General features: G+C 40.4%; 1 protein-coding gene across 1 annotated transcript in view; it reads left to right on the top strand.

The window, feature by feature from the left end:
* Positions 1 to 25,000, top strand: part of LOC117524179 (transcription initiation factor TFIID subunit 4-like) — a 278,303-nt gene that overhangs the window by 59,330 nt on the left and 193,973 nt on the right. Inside the window, exons 9-10 of the mRNA XM_034185935.1 lie at positions 6,044 to 6,119; positions 8,604 to 8,718. Coding sequence (XP_034041826.1) covers positions 6,044 to 6,119; positions 8,604 to 8,718 — 191 coding nt within the window. The remainder of the gene's footprint in view (positions 1 to 6,043; positions 6,120 to 8,603; positions 8,719 to 25,000) is intronic.

The raw sequence follows: 25,000 nt of genomic DNA, 5'->3' as shown, positions 1-25,000 counted from the left end.
GCACGAGGAAAAAACAAAAGTTGCATTGGTCTATAACTTGCATTAATTTTTAAAACATTTTACTACTGCTTCATGCAACAAGAAGCAAAATTAATTTAATCGGCACCAAACACCACATTAGTGAGGAGAAACTATTGGGCTAATTCATGTTGTTGTATCAGGTGCCAAGAACCCAAGACTAAACCATTTCTTGTGTTCACTGAATGAAGAAAACTTCAAGAAGGAGTTAAACGTGGGCATGTTTATCTCACAGAATGTAATAAACTTTTTGTTTATATATTTTTAAAACATTACAGTTTGCTTTACCATAGCCTATCTGTCCTACTTGTTGTCCTCCAGCTCATGCAGAAAGTGCAAACAAGTTGAGTGTTGAGTAGTATGAAGGTGTTTCCCTGTTTTTGTTCATAAGCATATGAAGGTTATTCCCTCTTTTTATTCTGGGGTTTCAGTTTGAGAGCACGATTTATTAATTTCACTTATCTAAGACTCAGAATGTCCTCCTTATTCAGATTTTCATCTTGTTTTGTGGTGGATGGCATTCAGCTTAACAGTGCATTACCACTACTTTCTGCTCCAGAATGTGAATTTGACAGTACATCATTAAGAGCAGTATACAGGAACAGCTTGTCACATTTGTCACATGTATCTTGTGGCCATAATACAGTATTTTTGCTTTGAAATATATTGCAGTATCCCTTTGCCTTGACCATTGTATAATATACAAATAATGAATGTTTATGAGTTCAATGGTATGAATATTTCATGAGGTGAAAGCTGGAACAAACCATTCAACGAGGCATTGAATGGTTTGTTCCAGCTTTCACCTCATGAAATATTTGTTCCATTGAAAGAATGTAAAAACATTCATTATTTGTTTTATATAACGGCTAAAATAGATCTTTGTCATATGCTATTTTATTAATTTATAAACAACAGAAAATGGACTGACATTTTGGTGTCTTGTGTAGGTCCTCAGTCCAACCAAAAATCACGCCAGCTTTTCATCTGAACAGTTCTTCATGCATCCAGACAGCTTACAGCAGAGTGGATTTTGTGTGTGTGTGTGTGTGTGTGTGTGTTACAAGAATTAGCAGCGTCAGTTAGCTCAATCAGATCATTGTGTCGTTGTCCCCCGCATGCGCGCGCGCACACACGCAACCGGGTTGGTGCACGCGTGTACTCCCAAAAAAGACTGTGCACATCCTCAGTGCTGCGAAAAAAAATCACATTAGAAATTAGTCCAGCTTTTCATTTTGACTTCCTGCTAACAGTGGGAGTGTGTGTGTGTGTGTGTGTGTGTGTGTGTGTGTGTGTGTGTGTGTGTGTGTGTGTGTGTGTGTGAACCAAATTTGCACTCTAAATGGAACCAAACTGCATTCTAAATGCAATGCAACACAAATGGGATGAATTAATCCATGTCATGTGACATACAAAGCACCAATCAAATGACAAGGATCCACTTAGCTGTTATATAAAATAAGATGGACCTTGATTATTGGATATTGCCTAACAGGTAGAGCTCCTCAATTGTGTGTGTGTGTGTGTGTGTGTGTCTTTGTGGTTCATATCTCGCTAATGAGGGATTTGGTTTTATGTTCTGGTCAGTGGGTAGGTAGATTGTTTTTAGATGTTATTTAATAGTATATATTTTGGTCTTCTGCTCCTGACTGCATCATAAATTTTAATATAAAGTACACAGAAATTGCCTGCAGGGGTGTACTGATATTTTAACAAGAAGGGCCAGAGAGTGCAACATTCACACCTTACATTTGACAGAGTCATGAAAATAATTTCTTTGTGAATCAGTGAAACCATATACGAGGTGCGCTCAAAGTATCCGACCTTATTTTATACCACGGAAATAAATGAAGTGTGTGAGTTGTAGTTTGGTGGAGAGGTGTAGGGAACCTTCTTGTACAAGTGTGAATTTTTTTTTTCTCGTCTGCAGAACACATCAGTCACTAGCAGTCAGCCTTAGCGTGAACACATGTAGTGAGCACTGTCAATTTCTCATTTGCTATAAGATGATGGAACGACTTGAGCAAAGGTATTACATCAGATTTTGCCAAAAGCCTGGTGATACCCAAGCAGAAACCATTCGCTAGATTCAGCAGGCTTTTGGTGATGATGCCATGAGCATAATGCAAATAAAGAGTGGTATAATCACTTCAAAAATGGGCACACATCAGTGGAGAGCAAACCACGTTCTAGTAGGTCAGCCACAAGCCGAAATAACCAAGTGACTGACAAAATACAGACTTTGGCCATGGATGACCATCGTGTCACCATTCACGCACTTGCAGACGAGGTGGGGATAAGCACAGGTTCAGTACATTCCATTTTGACGGAGGATTTGGACATGTGAAGAGTGCCAGTGAAATTCCTGCCTAAGCTGCTAAAGGTGGAGCCGAAACAACTGTGCCTGGAAGTCTTGCAGGACATGCTGATGCGTGAACAGCGACCCCGACTTCCTGAACACCGTCGTCACTGATGATGAGACATGGGTTTGCGGGTATGACCCGGTAACCAAATTTCAGTCATCACAATGGAAACATTCAACATTACCAAGGCCAAAGAAAGCACTTCAGGTGTGCAGCAATGTAAAAGTCAGGTTGACAGTTTTCTTTGACTCCCGTGGGGTCATCATGAGTACCCACCAGAAGGCCAAAATATTAGTATAGAGTCGTATATTGCCTTTGTTATGCTTTGCACCGCAAATGACCGGATCTGTGGGTGGTGAAAAGTTGGCAGCTCCATCATGACAATGCACTTGCCCATTCTGCTCAGCTGATTCAGGATTTCTTGGCCAAACACCACAGTTATTGATTAGTCAGGCTCCCACTCTCCTGACATAGCTCCCTCTGATTTTTGGCTGTTCCCCAAGATCAAAACAACACTAAAAGGGACTTGATTTGAGTCATGAGAAGACATCATGCGGAACACAACGGCCCAGCTGGACACCATTCCTAAAGAGGCCTTCCAGAAATGCATCCAGCAATGGCAGAACTGCTGGGAGAACTGTGTGCAGTCTCAAGGAGAATACTTCAAAGGGGATTTGGATTTCAGACTTCCAGGTGAGTAATTGTATTTTTCGCGTCAAAAGGTTGTATCCTTTTTGACTGCACCTCGTATGTCAAATATACAGTTCTTTGTGGCTTTGACATTTGATATTGGCTCTGTACAAAATTGAACCTAATTACCTCAAGATTTTCACCACTTTCATTCTACATTGTCTCTAAACGCTATGAGCAAAAAACAGTTACAGTCAAGCTCATACGTATTTGTACAGTGACTCAAATTTTGTAATTTTGCGTCTGCCACCACAGTGGCATTGAAACAATCCAGATGTGCTCATAGTGTAGAGTTTCAGCTTTATTTCAAGCATGTTAACAGACACATTCCATTAACCATTTAGGAATTATAGCCATTTTTATACACAGTCAACCCATTTTCAGAGCCCATAAGTAACTGGACAAACTAAATATACCATAAGGATTATTGCTAATAGAAATCATCGCTTTTACAGCCAGGTTTCTTTCTGCACCAAATCAGGGGCTGAAAACATAAACATTTTCAAGTCACTGAATGTATCTTACTCATTTACATCAATCATTAAGAAAGTTCTACATCTATCGATCGATCTATCGAGACAGCTCGATAGATCCCCTATCTATCTATCTAGACAGATAGATAGATAAAACAACACATTCGCACAACCCTGCAAATGTCTGTGAAATATATTTTTTATTTTTTAATTGGGTCATAATTTGGGTCAAACTATTTTGGATTATAAACTCTTTGGTACACTTGAGCTGAGCTTTCCTTTATATTCTTGTTATATTGCTATATTGCATATTGACTCAGAAGTCTGCTGTGGTTGTGAGAAATCTGTGGAGTCATCGTGTTTCAGGGTTTAGGCCAGAGTTGAATCCTGTGAACTTGTTGTAATTTCCAAGATTCATCTTAAAAGCTGCCAGTACTGGACATCTCCAGCCCCACTCAGCTCTCTCTGCTGTCTCACATTCCATTTGCTATTAAGTGATCACACGAAAATGGGCATCTCCCGATGTGTTAATTGAGGTTGGACTCAGTAGACCAGATTTAGAGGAGGGGGAGGAGAGAGGTTTTTTTTCTCACCCCCACTTGTCCTTATGCTGTATTTTCCTCTATTTTTTAAACTTATTCTTCCAGCTGTTTTTTGCTTTCTTTTCCATTTTTCTTCCAAATGTCACTCTCTCCAACTTTTTGCAGCACTTTATCTACCCCTGCATCCTTCTCTCTCTCGCTCCCTTCCTCCCTCTCTGCACGTTAAGATTTGAAGGGTGGAGCGAGGTAAGTAGGTCAGCCTCGGGTCAATTTTAAAGCAATGTGGCGGCCGCAGTCTTTGTCCAGAACATGCTGCTAGTCTCTCTCTCTCTCTCTCTCTCTCTGTCTCTCTCTCATACATAAACTATCACTCAAATCATTTGTAAATAGTTGCTGTTGCTACATCCCTGAATTTGTCAAATTAAATTAGGCAGGAAATCTAATTTGCGCTGTCACATTTTGTTTTTCAATTATATGAAAATAGTTGTTGGAATAGTCTCATATTACAGTTATTTTATTTATTTTATTTTATTTATTTATTCTTATTTTTTACTGACAAAATGCCACTTTCCTGAGGCACCCTGATAGTTTTATTCCTTGGCTGCTCTGGTTCTGTCATAGTGACTCTCTGAGTACTGTCACGGGATGGTGAGCGTTAAGTTCTACAGTGCATCCTGCATGTTGACTTTTTGAATGCACAAAAATTTGGAAATAAAAATGTTAACACACCAAAGATCTGAAAGGAGGGGTTTCTCTGACATTATTTTACAGTCACTGCAGTTGCCAGCCCACATTTGTTCAACAGTTTCATACATGCTCCTCAATAAATCATCAGCATGTACATTTAGAAATGTTTGCTAGTCGCCTTAAGCAAAGAGTCATTGCAGAAAAGATTGGCGCCCTCCTCCTGCTTTGCATTTTGTGTTTCTGGGTTGTATGTACTTTGCAGAAAATCTGTAGGACCTATTCATTTCACAAATTAAAAATTGCATTTTGCATTCATTTGCTAAATCAGCGATATCTTAGTTATTTGAAAAAGTAAAACATTTAATACTGCACACCTCACCAATCAAGGGGCACAACATTTACTGAATGTAAAATTAACTATCTTCCGGTTCAGTGTCTTCTTTTCCAAGTGATTCTAAAACTTTTCACCTGAGCTAATTCTACTACCCCCCCCAAATGTGTTGCTGGCTGGCCGGTAGCTATCTGTGCCTGTGCTGAATGAGGTTTTTTTTTTGTTTTCCTCGTAACCTCCTACTCTTGGAGGCGCCTGCAGTGGATCGCTGGAAAAATAGCCCCTGTCTTTCTTTTCAGTAGCATGAACAGTAATATAGCATGTGTCAGGGAATGGAAAACAAGGCTAAAAAATATGCAGCAAGAAGCAAACTGGTAGGAATGGATGGCTGAGCCAGAGGCCAGGCCCATGGCTGCTACCAAGGAAGGAAGTGACTCTAATAGCCCTGCACCCCCCCCCCCCCCAACTCCCACCCACCCACTCCTTCTGCTACTCCTACGCTCCTTTCCAAACTACTTTCTCAGTGTGATGTTGACTTCTTATTGCCTTTGTCTTATTTGTAAATGCAGCCAAATGAAGGTCACATAAATTGACAGACACCCCCCCAATGCATTTAAAATGATCTCGACATTCATATATATCTTGTCCCAGTATAGATCACCATACATACAACCTTGTCTTTTAGCATATGTCCTGTGTAGTTGCATATATTTGTGGTAGAAGTAAAATTATTGCATGATAAAACAAAGTTGTCAGCTTGTTTCAAGTTAAATTCATTGCCCGACTCTGTTTTACATATAGCACAGAAGTGAAGCAATGGCTCAGCAAGCACACAAATTTCTGTTAAAAATAAAAAAATTCTCACACTAACTTGGTATTGTTTTACTCTTTGAAATGTGAGAGAATAAACTATTTCTGTGTCTGTCTTTGCTTCCTAAGGGCATCAAAACAGCGGGTGCTGTCAGTGGCCAGGTCCGGATGCCTGTGATGATTACACAGTCTATTAGGGCACAAGGTAGGACATCCATTGTCATGTTGTTGTTGGCATGCTTTAAAATTCTGCATTTTTTTTTACGTGTAAAGTAACTAAAATTTAAGATAAAACACTTAAGATACTCTCTAGTACATTTTAAAGCACATACAAAATATTCAGCAATTTTCTTTTTCTCTCGTGGTGTTTAAAAAATATTTTTAACTAAATGGGTACCCCCCCCCCCCAAATATTTAGCTTCTCCTGCTGCATCATTGAAGCAGTCCTTAAACCCCACTCATCTCCACTCAAGTCTGATAGCATGTGTTGGTGCCACGTGTCACTGCATCCACCACACCACGGAACTAGTTCTGGATGGCACCCAACAAGCTTGACAACTGGTCCACCAGCCAACCTCCACTGGTCTTTTAAAATTCAGCCTGGGCTGTGACTGGCCTGTTCAGTTTGTGAAGCAACACATTTACCTAGTCTGTACTTGTGAGATACTGGCAAGGGTAAATTATCTTGCTCCCTTCAGCAGAGCATTGTGAAGAAGTACTGGAGAGAGAGGACCAAAAGAAAGATAAATTTAAGTGAACCAAATCTCAACTCCATTTCACTTTAGCTTATTTATGTAGCACCTGTCCGCAACGTAAGTCACCCCAAGGTGCAGCCCAAGATTAAGGTGTAAAATTACCAACCACCCGAGCCAGCACGAAGGCAACAGTGGTAAGGGAAAAACTGTGTATGAAGCAAAGACTGAAATGGTATTGAGTTTCAGATTCAGGAGTCATTTCCTGCAGCGTAAACGTGTCTTCTCTCCATGGCTTCCAGTGTCTGAACCCATCTTAATGGTCTGTGGTACACTGTCTGAAGCACAAGTGCATTTGTGCATTTCCAACTTCACATTATTTACATGGTGTGTAATCGGAACACAAAGGTGCAGAATACAAAGGGGTTGTATGTGTATATCAGCTCTTGCTACCTTTAAGAGTCGGCACATACTTGAACATAGCACAAACTCAGAAGTGAGAGGTTTTCTGGTGGAGAAATTATGCACAAAGCGTCAAAGCATGAGAGTGGGATCAGTATTTGAGCACCTCTTGCAACAGTTGTACCTCAGGATATCCCACCGGACACAGACAGAGCCCCCACCTCTGCCATCAGTGCCGCACCTGGATACTCTGGCCAATCCTGTTTTGGTGCTGTCCAGCTGTAAACCTGGGGAAAAAGAAAACTAGTGTAAAGATATGGTACAAATCAGAGCTATTAATTAAAGTTTTGTATTTTTCCATTTGTGTTTGTTTATTTTGTTATGTACAGGCAGAGTGCTTTATGAGTCTTGGTAAACTGCGAAAACTGCACGTTATAAATGCTAATAAAACACGGTGCTCAACTTTACACCAGGTCTTTGGTGCTCTGTGGTGTTCTCTGCACCTGACCACAACTCATTTTAAGATCAGCTCACCCGTTGGCCCACAGATGGGTGCAGGTGCACTTGCTGTTTAAAGAATGTGGGTTGTCAGTGTGAAAATAACAACTGAATCTTTGCTAGCAATGACACCACTTGCACCAAGTGTAAGATAGGCCCCTTGATATCATTTAGAGCAACAGAATTTCACCCTTGATATCATTTAGAGCAACAGAATTTCACCTGGGTGGTTCTGGAACAAGATAAGATTTTTACATGTAGTCTGACCTTCAGGTTAAGGTCAGACCAGTGAAAATGCTACACAGAACACATTGTTCATAAAACGTGACTCAGTAGGATGTGGAATGTGTAAACAAGCAGGAGTCACTTTGAGAACAGGTGTTATTTATTTATTTTGTCTAGATATAAAGACTTCTCAAACATTTGCGCTGCTGCTTGCAGTGATTCACAAACACTCTTCCCACAGAAGCCCACAGATATCGCCTCAGTTCCAGTCGGGCGTAACGTTCCCCTAAGAGAGACGCGCGCTCTCAGGTAGTGTGCGCAATGTGTGCGTTTGTACCTAGCTTTGCTTGTGTGTGTGTGTGTGTGTGTGTGTGTGTGTGTGTGTTGCACGCACGAGCCATCGGAGGCACATACAAATATGATCCGCTTCCTTCTCCAAGACTGCCTGAAGTGAAAGATCTGTAGGTTGTTTTATGCCCATAAATTGGAATGCAGGGTTGGTTCTAAAAATACTTTTCCATGCCTCATGGCTAGGAACATGCCTGTTAAAAATCAAGTTTAAATTCACTCTGGCAGTCCTTGTGCCTCTCTGGAAAACGTGTCTGGAAGCAGGATGCGGTTTAGGAGTGTAACGAGAGCCGGTGAAGCGCAGTGATATTGACAGAGCAACGCTCTCTGCGCCAACCTGGGGAGAGCGGCACTGCCGCTACTGCCACCCCCACCCCCCACCGTGAAGATGAGAGCGACCATTGAAGGTAGTCATTCAGCAAGAGGGTATTTGATGCAGATAGAAAGGGACATTTCAATGATACATTACTCCTTTCCTGTTTTGTTCAGTGTTTTCTTCTTCCTTGTTTTCCTTTGCTTGTCAGGCACGATGGGGAAGGGAGCCACTTTCCAAGGGGCTAGAGGTCCCATGGGCTTGGCTGTTCAGATCTCTGGAAATCAGAAAAACAAGCTCAACGACCCTGGAGGAGGCTCTTTCAGGTATTGGCAGGACACCAGCAGTAAAGCGGTTGTTGTTCTGAGAAGCCTTCACATGGGGGCAGCATTTCACTAAGATGCCTCTACGTGACTACAGTCTACACTCTCAGCTAAAGCAGTGGGTGTGTGTTCCGGTTGCCAGGCTGATTTGCAGACTGATCAGCAGTCCATTTCCCTCCAACACACACCTCAGCCCAGAATGTGGTCACTGTCACTCTCCTTGCGTTGGTATCACAACTCATAGACACCATCACAACTCTGCTTAATCTTTATTTAAAAATGAGATAACTATGTCCACATGGTCACTATTTCTGATTTCAGTTCTGAAAATATACTGACAAGGGTCTCTGTCTGACCAGAAAAGAAAGACAAGTCCAGGTCATGTAGGCCAGTGGGTTCATGCTAATGGCTCTCGTCCCCTAAGGGTAAAGGCAGCCCCTCGAGCTCTGATTGATAAACCAATAAATCCTTTGCTGCGTTGCTAATTAGGCTGTCAGGCTTGCTTGTTACTGACAACCTTTCCCCTCCAAACAGTGATCACAGTGTCCTTCAATGCACAAACACCCTGTTTTCAGTATATGCACCATAACTCACAGCACTACTGTCACAGAAGACATTAGTCACAGGCATTTTATGGCACATTTGTCTTGGTCCAGGTCAGCACATTGTTTGCATTGCATTCAAAAACATGTTGAACGCAGTTCCATGCTGCTCTGACACTGTTTGTGTGTTCATCTCTACGGAGAACTAAAATTTCCTTACCTTCTCAGAGTGATATTTTTAGTTCATTTCAAATGTGAGATTGCTTAATTGATGTTTTAATGTTTAGTTAGTAAGTGATAGACCTCTATTAAGGATATCTTATTTAATTCTGGTGTGTTTTTGATGCTGTTCTTGCATCCACTTTGAGAGTATCAATGTCTTGCAAATGTCTATAAAAATGATTTTTCACATTATTCTTATTGCTTGTAGACAGTTGAGACTTCTCATGGTTTCCACCTGAAATCCCATTTCAGTTGTAGGTAATGAGGTTATATTGGCATTATCACTGGAAGGATCTGAATCACATTTTTGGACACATGTGATTTCTTTGTCTTACTTCAGTTTAGGTGGTAGGGGGTGGTGGCCAAGTGGTTAATGCACTTGGGTTCAGTGCAGAAGGCTCCGGGTTCAAATCCCACCCCTGCCACATTTCTCCATGTAATGTGGAGTTGCGTCACGAAGGGCATCCGGCGTAAAACCTGTGCCAATTCAACATGCAGATCCACCTTGGATTTGCTGTGGCAACCCCGAGTGCAAACAAGGGAGCAGCCGAAGGGACTTACTACTTCAGTTTAGATGGTACATATTCACAATCATCTTTGACTTGTCAGTTGCCAGTGTTTTTTCAACAGATACATGAAACCGGAACTACATTCACGTGAGTGACTAATTGAAGGAAAACCTGAATGCTTCAACATTCCAGTCAGGGAAATCCCATGGCTATTATGCTGTGGAGTGATTTTGCTGTTATGGATTGCGTCCACTGGTACTGTCAGAAGGAAGGGTAAATACAATTCAATACAAAGTTCTTAATGCTCACCTTCATTCTGTGAAGCATTTTTATCCCCTGTCCATAAGTCATGAGGGGTCATTGAATGATTTGATGATAACTCTTGTTGTGGCCTTCACAGTCAGCTGATCTCATCTGAATCAAAAACCTATGGGAGATTTTGGGCAGACATGTTGGTGTTCTCCTCCACCAACATCAAACACCATAAGAATTAATAGCTTTTGGAAGAATGGTGTTCCATCTCTCCAGTAAAGTTCCAGAGAATTTTGCAATCAATGCCATGGTGCATTGAAGCTATTTTGCTGGAACACAGTGGTCCAACACTTTATTACTAACACTTTGGGCTCTAGCGTAATGATTTGCAGGCCACAGTCTAAAATGCAAGTTATATTTGGAGTGTGTTGTTTTTGCTTTTGCAAGAGCACATAATCCCGGTGCAAAATAGAGTACTGGCTGCAAAAGCATTTTCCCTATTAATTAGCCATGGTTGCATTTTCTGGCAAATTAGTGCCACTAAACCAACCATTCAGACTGCTCAAGGTGTAGTAGTGCAGCAGTTAGATGAAGGTTTGCATTATTTCAAGAGAGTTTAATTTAGGTTAAAATTTAGTATCATTGTGTATACGGTTGGATATACATGTATCATGAACCTGCTCTTGTAAGGCATGTCCGAGTACTGTGCCATTTAAAAAGAACACACTGCACTTGACTTTAGATCAGGATTATCTCTGGTCTATGGCACAGCCACTTTATGCTTCCGCATAATACCAGTGCACCAGTGCTGCATCTGACCACACCTCATTTTTAGACTAGCATGCCCATGAGTGCACAGATAGGAACAATTTCAATTTATTTTCATTTATATAGCGCCAAATCACAACAGAGTTGCCTCAAGGCGCTTCAGTAAGTAAGGTCTAACTTTACTAACCCCCAGAGCAGCAGTGGTAAGGAAAAACTCCCTCTGAGGAAGAAACTTCAAGCACACCAGACTCAAAGGGGTGACCCTCTGCTTGGGCCATGCTACTGACACAAATTACAAAACAATTCACAAAATGAATATACGGGAAATACTGTTGGTGCACAGGACAGGAGGGTCTCCAGCACAAATACCACACCCATCTCTGGATGGACCTGCACCTTAAACAGAGAGAAAAAACTGAATCAGGCATCAGAAAGACAAGAAATATAGTATAATTTGTCAGCATTAAACAACAAGAAAACAGAAGAAATACTAAGGTGATCACCGGCCACTAGCCCTAAGCTTCACTAAAAGACCCAGAATTTAGGTAAAGTTGAGGCCGCGGCACGCTCCGTTTCCTAATAAAATGAATTAAAAGTAAAAAGCGTAGAACTATACTATGCCAGTATGCTAGCCATACAAAAGGGAAAATAAGTGTGTCTGACCGTTTTATTGACACAGGGAGATCATTCCACAGAACAGGGGCACGATAAGTGAAAGCTCTATGACCCGCAGACTTCTTATTCACCCTACGGACACAAAGTAGTCCTGCACCCTGAGAACGCAGATCCCGGGCCGGTATGTAAGGTTTAATTAGGTCAGCTAGGTAGGGAGGTGCCAGTCCATGAACAGTTTTATAGACGAGTAGCAGAACCTTAAAATGTGATCTCACTGGCACATGAAGCCAGTGAAGAGATGCCAAAATGGGTGTAATGTGGTCGAACTTTCTGCTTTGTGTCAAAAGTCTGGCTGCAGCATCAGAAAATAGAACACTGCAGTAGTCCAATCTAGAAGAGATAAACGCATGGAACAGGGTCTCAGCATCAGCCATAGACAGGGAACTTGCATTTTTAGGAATGTGGGCACTCGGATTGAATTTGACTCCTGCGTCAAATGGAAACTACGAATACTTGTGCTGCGCCCTGGTTTGTGCTGAGTGGACGATACTGACCTTCATATGTTGTTTTTTCATTTAAGTTCTGTGTGCAAGTGGGCCTAATGGGTAAAATTTGATTTTGCAAGTTTAAAAACTCAGAGTTGATCCGTGTCATGCAAAGTTGTGTGGAAGAAGGGCAAATGGGTGGGGATGTGTGGGGGGAGATCTGTTTCAGCTTACTTTGAATGGTAACATATGTATTGCCTTAATTGCTTTTTGGCTCCTGAAACCTCCTATACAGGTTCTTAAGTGCTGTTTCATTACTTTTGTATCCAAAGATCCATCAAGCGTCATATTTTCACACCATGCCTGGCAATGTATAGAACTTGATTTTCATTCATTCAATTCATTCAAACCTTTATTTAACCAGGAAAAGCTCATTGAGATTAAAAATCTCTTTTCCAAGAGAGTCCTGGCCAAGACAGGCAGCAAAAGAGACAAAGTTAAAACAAACAAAAGAGACAAACAGGATAAAACAGACATTTTTACTCATGAAACATGTTGTTAAAAATAAGCATCATGTGATCATCTGTCCAAGCATCTACAGACTGATGTTTCAGCCTCCAAGTCTTGTAGTAGTGCTTTAAAAGTATTTAAAGAGACCAGCTCCTGAAGTTTCAGGTCATTTTGTAGATTTGACCTATGAATGGGAAGGCCCCTCTGTTTCTTGCAATTCACAATGAAAAAAATTTAACTGGTCAAAAAGATATAAAAAATCTTCTTGGATTCCTAATGAGTTTCGAATTGAACTTATGAGAGCCCTTTCCTTGTTTAACCTCTCCATTGTCTTCACCTTGCTGTTGCTCGGTTCTTGGGATGCAAACTCACTCTGACCAGAAGGCTAAAACCCTGGGCTCTGGCTGGTGTGGTCAGAAACTCCTTTAGCTATTGAGGAGTGAGGTTTACTGACTACCACATGACAATTCAGTAAGGTATATCTTATATATTATATTCCAATTCTAAGGTGGAACTATGCCAGTATACAAAGGTATATCTAAAAAGGAAGAGTAAAACAGGAGCGTAGAAAAGAGTAGAGTAGAGCCACTTTGGAGCCTGGTCTTGAGAACCAGGGATGGTTCATGCACAGCACCTCCTGCTGTCCTTTGGCACACTTGGAAGTTCCACTGTTCAATATTGAAGTCAGACCAAATGTATTACTAAGTGCTTTTAGCATAATGCCATTAAGTTATTTCCTCCACATTGGACTAATGATGGGCAGCACAGTGGATTAGAGGTTACCGTTGTTGCCTCACAGCAAGAAGGTCATGGGATCAATTGCCACCTGTGGCCTTTCTGTGTGGAGTTGAATGTTCTCCCCATGTCTGTGTGGGTTCTCTCTGGGTGCTCCAGTTTCTTCCCACATCCAAAGACATGCCGGTTAGGTGGATTTGAGAATTTAAATTGTTTGTAGGTGTGCATGCGGATATGAATGTGTTTGTTTGTGGTTTGTTTGTGCCATCCTGTCCAGGGTGTACCCCGCCTCATGCCCTATGACTGCAAGGATAGGCTCCAGCCCCCATGACCCTTAATTGGAGTAAGCAGTTGAAGATGTGCGTGAGTGAGTGAAGTTATGATGTCTCGCAAAAGATAATATTGTGAGGTAAATCTGCATAGAACAGCCTGTTGATTAGTCATTTAGGCTATAAAAGTTTTTTTTTTTCTTTTTTTTTTGATGAAATGACTTTCCACAGCTTTTTATTGCTGGTTTATCTATCTATCTATCTATCTATCTATCGATCTATCGATCTATCGATCTATCGATCTATCGATCTATCGATCTATCTATCTATCGATCGATCGAACAGCACTGTTATCAAATTATGCATACTTAAATCAATTTTAGACTTGTTTATCACTGCCTTCAGAACTTGCTGTTACCTGCTCATGGAGAAGGTGTTGCAATGGTCGAGGAAGTACTTTGAGGCTGAAGAATGAACAGAATGAAAGGGTGAAAAGACTGAATGATGTGGAGAGAGTAGACCAGGGGCCTGTACTATGAAGCGGGGTTACTGGCTTATCAGGGTAACTTCGGGAGTAAGTTGATGACGTGTGGAGTAACCTCCCGGTTAACCCGTACTATGAAAGGTGGATAGGTTTTGATCGAGGTATGCTGCCATGGCAATTTGTGCTGTGTGCCAAACTTGCTCCGAGCAGGTTATGTTCTTGGTTAGCTTGAGGTTTTCGCTTAACCACTCCCTTTATAAGTACCATCCATCCACCTTCAATCACTCAGAAGAAAATGCCGGCCTACCTGGATGATCCGTTTGATATTGGGGCACAAATTGTGAGGGGCTCTCTTCGCAGGGCGAGGGTTTTTAAAGACTGCCAGAATCCGCTGACATACCCAGACGATATTCTCTATGAAAGATATAGATTCTCAGCCGAGGGAATTCGTTATCTTTGTCAGCTGATCGGGCCAAACGTCTGTAACATCACCCACCGTACACTGTAAAAAAAAGACTGTTTTTACAGGAAAACACTGGCAGCTGTGGTCACCAGGGAATTCCTGTAAAAATACAGCAGTTAAATGTACAAAAAAGAGAGCTCTTGTTTGTAGATTTAACAGTTCTTTTAATGAGTCAGCCGTGGTTCATTCACTGTAAATCCATATACATATTATGTCTGTAATGTTATCTACTGTGCTGCTGTATGTTTTACAGGAATTCCCTGGTAACCACAGCTGCAAGCGTTTTCCTGTAAAAACAAATCAATTTTTACAGTGTAGCAATGCCCCGACGATCGAGCAGATAATGTGCCTTGTGCCTATTTTGCCAGTGGACAATTTATGTATTCCATCGGTGATGCTGAACATCTGAGCAAGAATACTGTATGTCATATGATTCGCAAGGTAGTACTTGCTCTATCTAAACTGTTGGATGCATTTGTCGTTTTCCTTGGCCATTCATCCACAATGCAAATCAAAGAAGGGTTTTATGCAATCGCGGGTAATTACTAATATCAAAATAGGTCTAATGCATGTCCATTAATTACGCGAAGTGGGGCTTATCAAGCTATGAATATAAACCTACCATTCTGAAGGATGTTTTTATATTTCATCTTCACCTGCTGCCATGTGCGTTTGTCACTGCTATTGCATCTGAAATATTGACAGGATTAGGAATAGCAATCATACAGTCAAGGTAGCCTATTTAGGAAACATTAAATTAACCTTACATCTATTAGTAGGCCTATGCCCACTTCTGAATCGTGTTGCATCTGGGCGTAATTAATGAAAGGAGGTCATTTTTTTTTACACATATTAGACATTCCACAGGTTAATCATCTGTAACAGATTTGGAGAACAATTGATTTGTACGTACGCATTTACCCGATCAGCAATACGTTGCCAACAAGCCTGTCTTGCTTTATTGGCAGACGATGTGTTCGATTTCCCCCTTAACATTAATTTAAATTCCTCGTTGTTCCGCATAATAATCGTGCGTTCTCCTTCGGTAAAGTAAGGTGACCGCGCCATCATTGAAAAATGGTGACGTGTGCTGCAACCTGCCCCTTTTATGTGAACGCGCACAAACTCCAATTAGGTTAACACAGGTTCAACAAATCAACATCTTATTCAGCGTCGTAGTACGGATTAACACCACTTGAGAAAACCAGGTTTTGTCAGCCCCGGTTTAAGAGGTTGACCCTGGGTTACATCTGAGTAAGTTAACCCCGCTTCGTAGTACAGGCCCCAGGAAGTTCAGTTATTACACTCAACAAAACGCAACACTTTTGGTTTTGCTCCCATTTTGTATGAGATGAACTCAAAGATCTAAAACTTTTTCCACATACACAATATCACCATTTCCCTCAAATATTGTTCACAAACCAGTCTAAATCTGTGATAGTGAGCACTTCTCCTTTGCTGAGATAATCCATCCCACCTCACAGGTGTGCCATATCAAGATGCTGATTAGACACCATGATTAGTGCACAGGTGATCCTTAGACTGTCCACAATAAAAGGCCACTCTGAAAGGTGCAGTTTTATCACACAGCACAATGCCACAGATGTCGCAAGATTTGAGGGAGCGTGCAATTGGCATGCTGACAGCGGGAATGTCAACCAGAGCTGTTGCTCGTGTATTGAATGTTCATTTCTCTACCATAAGCCGTCTCCAAAGGCGTTTCAGAGAATTTGGCAGTACATCCAACCAGCCTCACAACCAGAGACCATGTGTAACCACACCAGCCCAGGACCTCCACATCCAGCATGTTCACCTCCAAGATCGTCTGAGACCAGCCACTCGGACAGCTGCTGAAACAATCGGTTTGCATAACCAAAGAATTTCTGCACAAACTGTCAGAAACCGTCTCAGGGAAGCTCATCTGCATGCTCGTCGTCCTCATCGGGGTCTCGACCTGACTCCAGTTCGTCGTCGTGACCGACTTGAGTGGGCAAATGCTCACATTCGCTGGTGTTTGGCACGTTGGAGAGGTGTTCTCTTCACGGATGAATCCCGGTTCACACTGTCCAGGGCAGATGGCAGACAGCGTGTGTGGGGTCGTGTGGGTAAGTGGTTTTCTGATGTCAGTATTGTGGATCGAGTGGCCCATGGTGGCGGTGGGGTTATGGTATGGGCAGGCGTCTGTTATGGATGAAGAACACAGGTGCATTTTATTGATGGCATTTTGAATGCACAGAGATACCGTGATGAGATCCTGAGGCCCATTGTTGTGCCATACATCCAAGAACATCACCTCATGTTGCAGCAGGATAATGCACGGCCCCATGTTGCAAGGATCTGTACACAATTCTTGGAAGCTGAAAATGTCCCAGTTCTTGCATGGCCGGCATACTCACCGGACATGTTACCCATTGAGCATGTTTGGGATGCTCTGGACCGGCGTATACGACAGCGTGTACCAGTTCCTGCCAATATCCAGCAACTTCGCACAGCCATTGAAGAGGAGTGGACCAACATTCCACAGGCCACAATTGACAACCTGATCAACTCTATGCGAAGGAGATGTGTTGCACTGCATGAGGCAAATGGTGGTCACACCAGATACTGACTGGTATCCCCCCCCAATAAAACAAAACTGCACCTTTCAGAGTGGCCTTTTATTGTGGACAGTCTAAGGCACACCTGTGCACTAATCATGGTTTCTAATCAGCATCTTGGTATGGCACACCTGTGAGGTGGGATGGATTATCTCAGCAAAGGAGAAGTGCTCACTATCACAGATTTAGACTGGTTTGTGAACAATATTTGAGGGAAATGGTGATATTGTGTATGTGGAAAAAGTTTTAGATCTTTGAGTTCATCTCATACAAAATGGGAGCAAAACCAAAAGTGTTGCATTTATATTTTTGTTGAGTGTAGTAAGGATGAAATGAGGACAGCTGTGAAGAGGATGAAGCTTGGAAAGATAGTTGGTGCAGATAACATAGTGCATGAATGGAAATCTTTAGGAGAGATGGCAGTGATTTTAATTAGAATGTTGAACAAATTTTGGAAAGTGAGAGGATGCATGAGTGGAGAAGAAGTTTATTGGTAACCCATGTTTATAAGAATAATGTTGATGAGGTTGTGCAGGACAATATGACACGGGTGACGTGCAGTAGGGGTGAGCAGTACACTAGTGTCATAGTAATCACTAGTTTGATAGTGTGGCCATTATGGATTGTGCAGTACTGTCAACATCGTGATAGTACAGAACACACATTGGGCCAGTCTGTTTTTAAATTTTTTTATATTTAAATTTTTATTTGGAACAAAAGAGAGCGCAGAATGCAGCAACAAATCATGTTTGCAAAGTGCTCCCTTTGTCACATGAAATACCAATATACTTTATTTCCAAAAGCAGATGGCAACTTAACAAATTAACACCTGAGAACAAACATTGTACATGTGCACCATTAAATAAATAGCTAACTAAAATTAAATTAAATTAAAAAAAATAAAACCAAATGGACAGTACAAAATAATTTACAGTGTATTCGGAAAGTAATCACACTTTTTCCACATTTTGTTATGTCATGGCCTTATTCCAAAATTGGTGAAATTATTATTTTTTCTCAATTCTACTCGCAACACCCCATAATGACAACATGAAAAAAGTTTTTTTTCAAATGTACTAAAAATAAAAAAATAAGAAATCTCATGTACATGCTGTAAGTTTGTATTTCTTTTTCAAAAACTTTTAAAAACAAAACGTTGTACAATAAAATGAAAACAGAAAAGAAATAAACAACATTAAAAACAGTACCAGGCCTTTACCCTGTACACAGATGTATAATTATAGCCATAAATTCTTGCTTGCTGAGCAAATTTACCTCGCAAGTATCTCTCATTGCACACAGTTCTGTAGCTTGTTTTGCGAGTCTGAATACCTCTTCATCAAAATTATGCTGCCAAGAGGCACAAACACTACAAATGTCACACTGAAATTTGTACAAAAGATATCTTATGTTAGCATGAATTATGGAATGGGAGCCTAAAAGGCCCATTTGCTATTTGTACTTATAACATCATTATCACTATTGCGCATCTTATCAATACATTTTATACGAAATGTAGCAAATAAAGCTCAGTACTCATACACTTTGCAAGATATGGCAAAATATTAGTATTTGGCACAAACCAGACTTTACGTATAGCCTTTCTCCAAGCACAATAAACATTTTCAATTTCATTTGAGTACAAAGGAAGAATTTGGCCACATAAAATGAAGTACAATACTTATGAAACAAGTCCTTCCTAATGATGGCATTGGCATTTTTAAAATTAGCAAAAAAAAAAAAAAATGTTACTCTGGCGATTGAAATCTGCCACACTTTTGATAGTAATTAAATTAAAAATATCTTCATGAAATTCATGGCCTAAGTTAGTAACTTTATCAACGCTATGCACTCTAGCATTATTTACAAAGATTACAGGATGCGATGGTCTAGCCAGGGGTGGGCAATGACGGCCGAGACACTGCAGATTTTCCTTATAACCAGTCACCTCAGTAGGTGGGTTGCTGATGAGCTTCTCCCTTGAAAATAAACACCTGGTCGTCAATGGAATTACCTGCTGAAACACCTGAATATGAATGGAATCACCTGCTGAGGTGAATGGTAACAAGGAAAACCTGCAGTGCTTTGGCCCTTCGTGGCACATGATTGCCCACCTAGCCCTAGTACACTTGTCCATAGTAAGCTCACTCTTTTTGCGATTAAACAAAATGTCAAATTCTTTCATGTAATTGTTACAAACAGTAATCATAAGTTCTAATGGTCTAACACAAGGTACCAGTAATTTGATATCATCTGTATGACTAAATGCTCCAGCATAGACACTACTCATATGACAACCAACACCCTGACTTTGCAACTCTCTTTCCATTTTGCTATGTGTGATAGATTTCATATTTGGACAAGAGCTTTCAACTGTGATGCTTGAAATTAGTTCTTAAAAACTGAAAGCAAGAGGCCACCTTTCTCCTTGGGGAACTTTAGAGTCTCAACCCTGTCAAATAAATCTCAAGACCCATTTGTCTACTTCCAGAAATGTGTTGTTTTGATTTGATTTAACCTTTATTTAACCAGGTAAGTTATTTAAAAAAAATTCTTATTTACAATAACGACCTGGTTTTGGAGTCCATCTGGAATAGTTTAAAACAAATATAGAAGACTTGGTAAAATACTCATTTTTATCGATTCCACTTTTTGTGCTAAACTTAGAAATGTCATCAGATTTCATCTATCCATGTCCATTTTAATTTTGGTGGGTCAGTATTTTTGTTTGCTTTTAATATGCCAAGGAAAAATAACATGGATAAAATAATGAAAATAATACAAAATATCCATTGATTTTGAGATCAATAAACATTTCTGCACAACTTCAGCGCTATTGGGGCTGTAATCAGAGACACATGGCGGTGGTCTGTGTGTCCATTCGTTCCTCCCCATGTTCTGTTGAGTCAAAACACGTGTTAAAATACTTTTATTATGGGCATAACTAATTATAAAGTAATTTTCACAGTAACATAGTCCATATTCATGGAACTGGTTTAACTGAATCAGTGGAGTTTTTGTGCTGTTGACTCATTTGCGTTTTAACAATTGTTAAATGGTAAGTGGTAAATGGGCTACATTTATATAGCGCTTTTCCGTCTGCATCAGACGCTCAAAGCGCTTTACAGTAATGCCTCACATTCATCCCAATGTCAGGGTGCTGCTGCCATACAAGGTACTCACTACACACCGGGAGCAACTCTGGGATTAAGGACCTTGGCCAAGGGCCCTTAGTGATTTTCCGGTAAGGCTGGGATTTGAACCAAGGATTCTCTGGTCTCAAGCCCAGTGTTTAACCACTAGACCATCACCTTGTTAATTATCACAACCTTTTAAACATAAAATTGTAAAAAAATCTGTTATTCATTATGTATTCAGCCAGATTTTAGCTAACTGAAAGGAGCCAATTTAAAAATAAAAACAGTCCAGATTACACATTTCCTCAAAAAAGACCATTAATAAAGGGGTCACATAATGCAAAACTAGTAATACTGCGATATAATACAGTCACTGTCCAAAAAGTGAAAAATATCCTAATATTAATTTTTGGTCATATCGCACATCTCTAATGTACAGTAGGAATAACAGATGCAAAATCCAAGAGCCTAGATGTGTATCAATCTATATCTTTGGTGTAGGCAACAACATCTGTGTATGTGCACATTAGTTACCACTCTGATACAGCACTAAATTTGTTTATCTATAAAATCCTGGCATCACCCTTGCAAAAGAGAAGGCATCTGCACTGGGAACCCCTGCGTTACTTCACTTAAACATTGTAGACTCCGGAAACATCCTCAAGAAATGACCCCTGTGGAGTTTAGAACATCATGGAGTCATGGCCCAGACCGTTCTCAGGCCACTCAAACGTTACGTGTTTTCAGCCTTACAGAAACAGTGTACGTTGTCACATTTGAGAAACAGGAATAAAATCAAAATTAATTAATCTATTACAATTTATTTTGGTTATTTTGTGGTGATCAGCCAATCAGCTAATCAAGTAGGCACTGCAGAGTCACCTCTGAAATGGGACATTAAGACAGAAAGGAAAAATCTTTTAAGCGCAGCCAGCATCCACCAGCGACTCACCCATCCAGTTTGCACTGTGTTCAGCTGGAGTCAGGGAGTGATGTACGCTGTCACTGCAAGCCGCTGGTCCCAGCAGGCCAGCTGTTGCAGAAACGGACACACACACACACACACACACACACACACACACACACACACACACACACACACTGCAGGGCTTGTGGGATTTCCATTGCTGCTACACACTTCTGTGGGAGTGTTTGTGTTGGTGTGTGAATGCATTCATGTGTGTGTCGTTTACAGTACAGAGTGAAAGCAGCTGTCTGTGTGCCTGCCCACCACCACGCTCACCCCCTTCCTCCTCATCTCTCTCTGTAAACACTCGACATCCGCTGTAATCACAGCCGAGCCAGTCGAGGCCGTCAGCCCTCTGCCAGCCTCCAAGCTCAACCATGTACTACATGGTGGACACACATCTGTGCACAAACACAAGCACATACCCATGTCATGAAGAGGAAAGTTTAAAGGAAAAAAAAAACCCCTGTGAGTTGCACCGGTCTATAAGTGGCATTTATTTTTGAAATATAAAAAAAAATTGAAATATGAAAAATTCAGTTTAATTCATGAATGAATTAAACTGAATTTAATTAATTTTGGTTCAATTATTTTCCTCTTCATGATTCATTTTTCGACAGGTGCAACTAATATTCCAGTGCGACTTATAGTGTGGAAAATAGGGTATGTGCTTGTTTGTCCACAGCACAAGCACTGCATTAGTGAGCAGAAGCTCATGATACGATACGATACGATACACTTTATTGTCCCCTCAGGGAAATTTGTCATGGACTCATGCTAGGTGCCTTACAAGAAAAGAGAAAACAAACAATACAGATAAAAACACAACCACATCCATAACAAATTAACATGACAGGAGTCAGGAGAAACACCATAAATATTGCATAATTCCAATTTTAAACATTATTGTTTAACAATTTAATAGACATGGGGACGAATGAATTTTTAAATCTATTCAGTCTGCTCCGAGGAACTCTGTACCTTCTCCCAGAAGGAAGGAGAGTGTACTCTGCATGAAGAACATGAACTGAATCCATCAGTATCCTCTGAGCTGCTTTCAAAACAGACTCTTCATAGAGTGAATTGAGGGACTGATATTGTTTCTTTCCGATTATCTTCATTGCATCATCAATTTGTCTGTTAAGTTTCGTTTTAAATTGTACAGAAAGATTGCCGTACCAGGCAGTCATGCCATACCTAACTAGGCTCTCTAACACTGCCTGGTAAAACAACAACATAATTTTCTGATTGACTCCATACAAACGAAGTCTACGAAGGAAATAAAGTCTTTGATGGAATCGGGAGCACAAACTGTCCACATGTGCAGTCCAGCTGAAGGTATTGTCTATGTGCAGCCCCAAGTACTTGTATGAGTTGACCTGGTCAATGGGAATACCATGTATGACCACAGGAGTATGGTCCCCAACAGTCCTTGGATCCAGAATCATTTCCTTGGTTTTATTGACATTTAAAACCAAGTGGTTGTCATCACACCACTGCACAAAGTGTTTGATTAATTATGAGATAATTAATGTTTTTGTATGAGGTACAAAACCCAAGGGAACTGCTTTTTGTTGCCACTGAACAGACGATCATTGGTGAGGTAAATGTGCAGTGTAATTAAACATTAGAGAACTTGGCATATTATTTATTTGTAATGTAAATACTGCATTAGTGAACAGGAGCTAATGTTATTCGTTATTATACAAGGCATAAAACTCAAATGAATTGCTTCTTGTCACAATAGGTGAGGTAAATGTGCAATGTAATGTAGCCATTTGTGACTTTCTACTGCAAGCTAGGACAACAACATCATAAGAAACTCCAAAAAGTAAAAGTCCCATTGGTGTCCCAAGGCGATGAAAGACTGACTGTCCATATATGGGGCATCAGTCCATGCATACATCTGCATGGACTGAGACGATACAGATAAAGTGTCTTGTCAAAGCAAACAGACTGGGAAGCAAACCCATATCTATGTACTGGTAGCCTAACTACTATACCACAAAGCTACCTGCTCCGCAAGCTAAAAGAAAATAGAATAGTAAGTCCCTTCGGCTGCTCCCTTGTTTGCACTTGGGGTCGCCACAGCAAATCCAAGGTGGATCTGCTGCAATGCTAAAATACTCTTGGCCATATGAGCATTGTCTTCTTTATAATTTGCAGTTGTTTAATTGGTATCTCAGTGCAAAGTGTGTGTGTGTGTGTGTATATATATATATATATATTTTCATTATCGGATTAGCTTTTCAGATAATTTTGAAAACCATCAGCGGACTAATTATCTTCCGATAAATTTTGGTCTGATCATTTTTAATCCACGAACATTTATAAAGTCTGACATCAAAGATATGAGTGTAGTAGATGGGCAGTTCTATCCTCTGCAAACAGAGAAGAACTAGTTTCAGAAGAAACTGCTCTATCCTCTGCAGAGAAAGGAGAACTGCTTACAGAAAAAACCTCACTTCTTTTGACCCCATACTAGTTTGCTGGCAATATCACCCAAGTCATCCAGAGACATACAGTTTTAACTTATCAATCAATTAATCAATCAACATTTATTTATAAAGCGCTTTACAGCACCAACTGGTGTCCAAAGCACTTACCATTAAAAACACAAATTCACAAAAATAATACACATATACAATAAAATTTAAAACAGCACGTAAAAACAGAACATGTCACCTCCCCACTAGGTGTTAAAAGCCAGTTTAAATAAATAAGTCTTTAACTTAGATTTAAAAAGTGCTAGGTCAGGAACAGTACGTAATTCAAGAGGTAGCTTGTTCCACAATCTGGGGCCAGCTACCGCAAAAGCATGATCACCCCAGCGTTTGTATCTTGACCTCGGAACATCTAAGTAAAGCTGGCCAGACAACCGTAATGTCCTACTGTAAGTGCGCAAAGTTAAAATTTCAGACAAGTAGGGAGGTGCAAGGCCGTAAATAGCTTTAAAAACAAACACTAAAATCTTAAAATCAATTGTAAAATGAACTGGAAGCCAGTGGAGTGAGTACAGAATGGGCGTAATATGCCCCCATCTAAAAGTGTTTGTTAAAAGACAAGCAGCAGCATTCTGCACCAATTGGAGACATGCAAGAGAAGACTGATTAATGCCAGAATAAAGTGCATTACAGTAATCAAGTCTGGAGCTGATGAAAGCATGAATGGCCCTCTCAAGATCACATCTACTGAGGAAGTGCTTTATTTTAGCCAAAAGACAAAGCTGGAAAAAACTTGCATATTTAAGTTTTTGTATTTATTTAAGTTAAAATTTTAACTTATGGTTAACATTTTATCCAAACTAATTTCGAAAGTGAAAATATTAGATATATGTTTCAGTTTTAAAGTAATGCAATAATTTTGAAGGTTTTAGTGTGGACATGCTGTGCCCAGTGCATTATGGGTAATCTCAGTACATTCACGACAGGAGAAATGCATTTGAGACGCTCTGATCAGGCTCCACACGGACAACAGCATTAAAACCTTTGTATATTGTGCCTAAAACTCTCGTGAATATATTCTCTGGGTTAATAGACGTTTTTATTGTGTTTGTTTTATGTGTGTATGTTGTATGTGTATGTTTTATTATTTGGGTCTGTAGTTGTCTTTTGATGCTGCCAGAAGCGATCATGGTGTTAAAATTCAAAATAAGCTTGTTAATTGCAAGTGTACCGGAGACAATACTGAAAGTTATCGGTTAACAGTTAGCTGTAGCTTCCGATAATTT

The sequence above is a fragment of the Thalassophryne amazonica genome, chromosome 2, assembly GCF_902500255.1.
Source record: "Thalassophryne amazonica chromosome 2, fThaAma1.1, whole genome shotgun sequence".
Classification (NCBI taxonomy): Eukaryota; Metazoa; Chordata; class Actinopteri; order Batrachoidiformes; family Batrachoididae; genus Thalassophryne; species Thalassophryne amazonica.
Note: the sequence above shows the minus strand (reverse complement) of the source record. Positions and strands in the feature narration are given on the sequence as shown.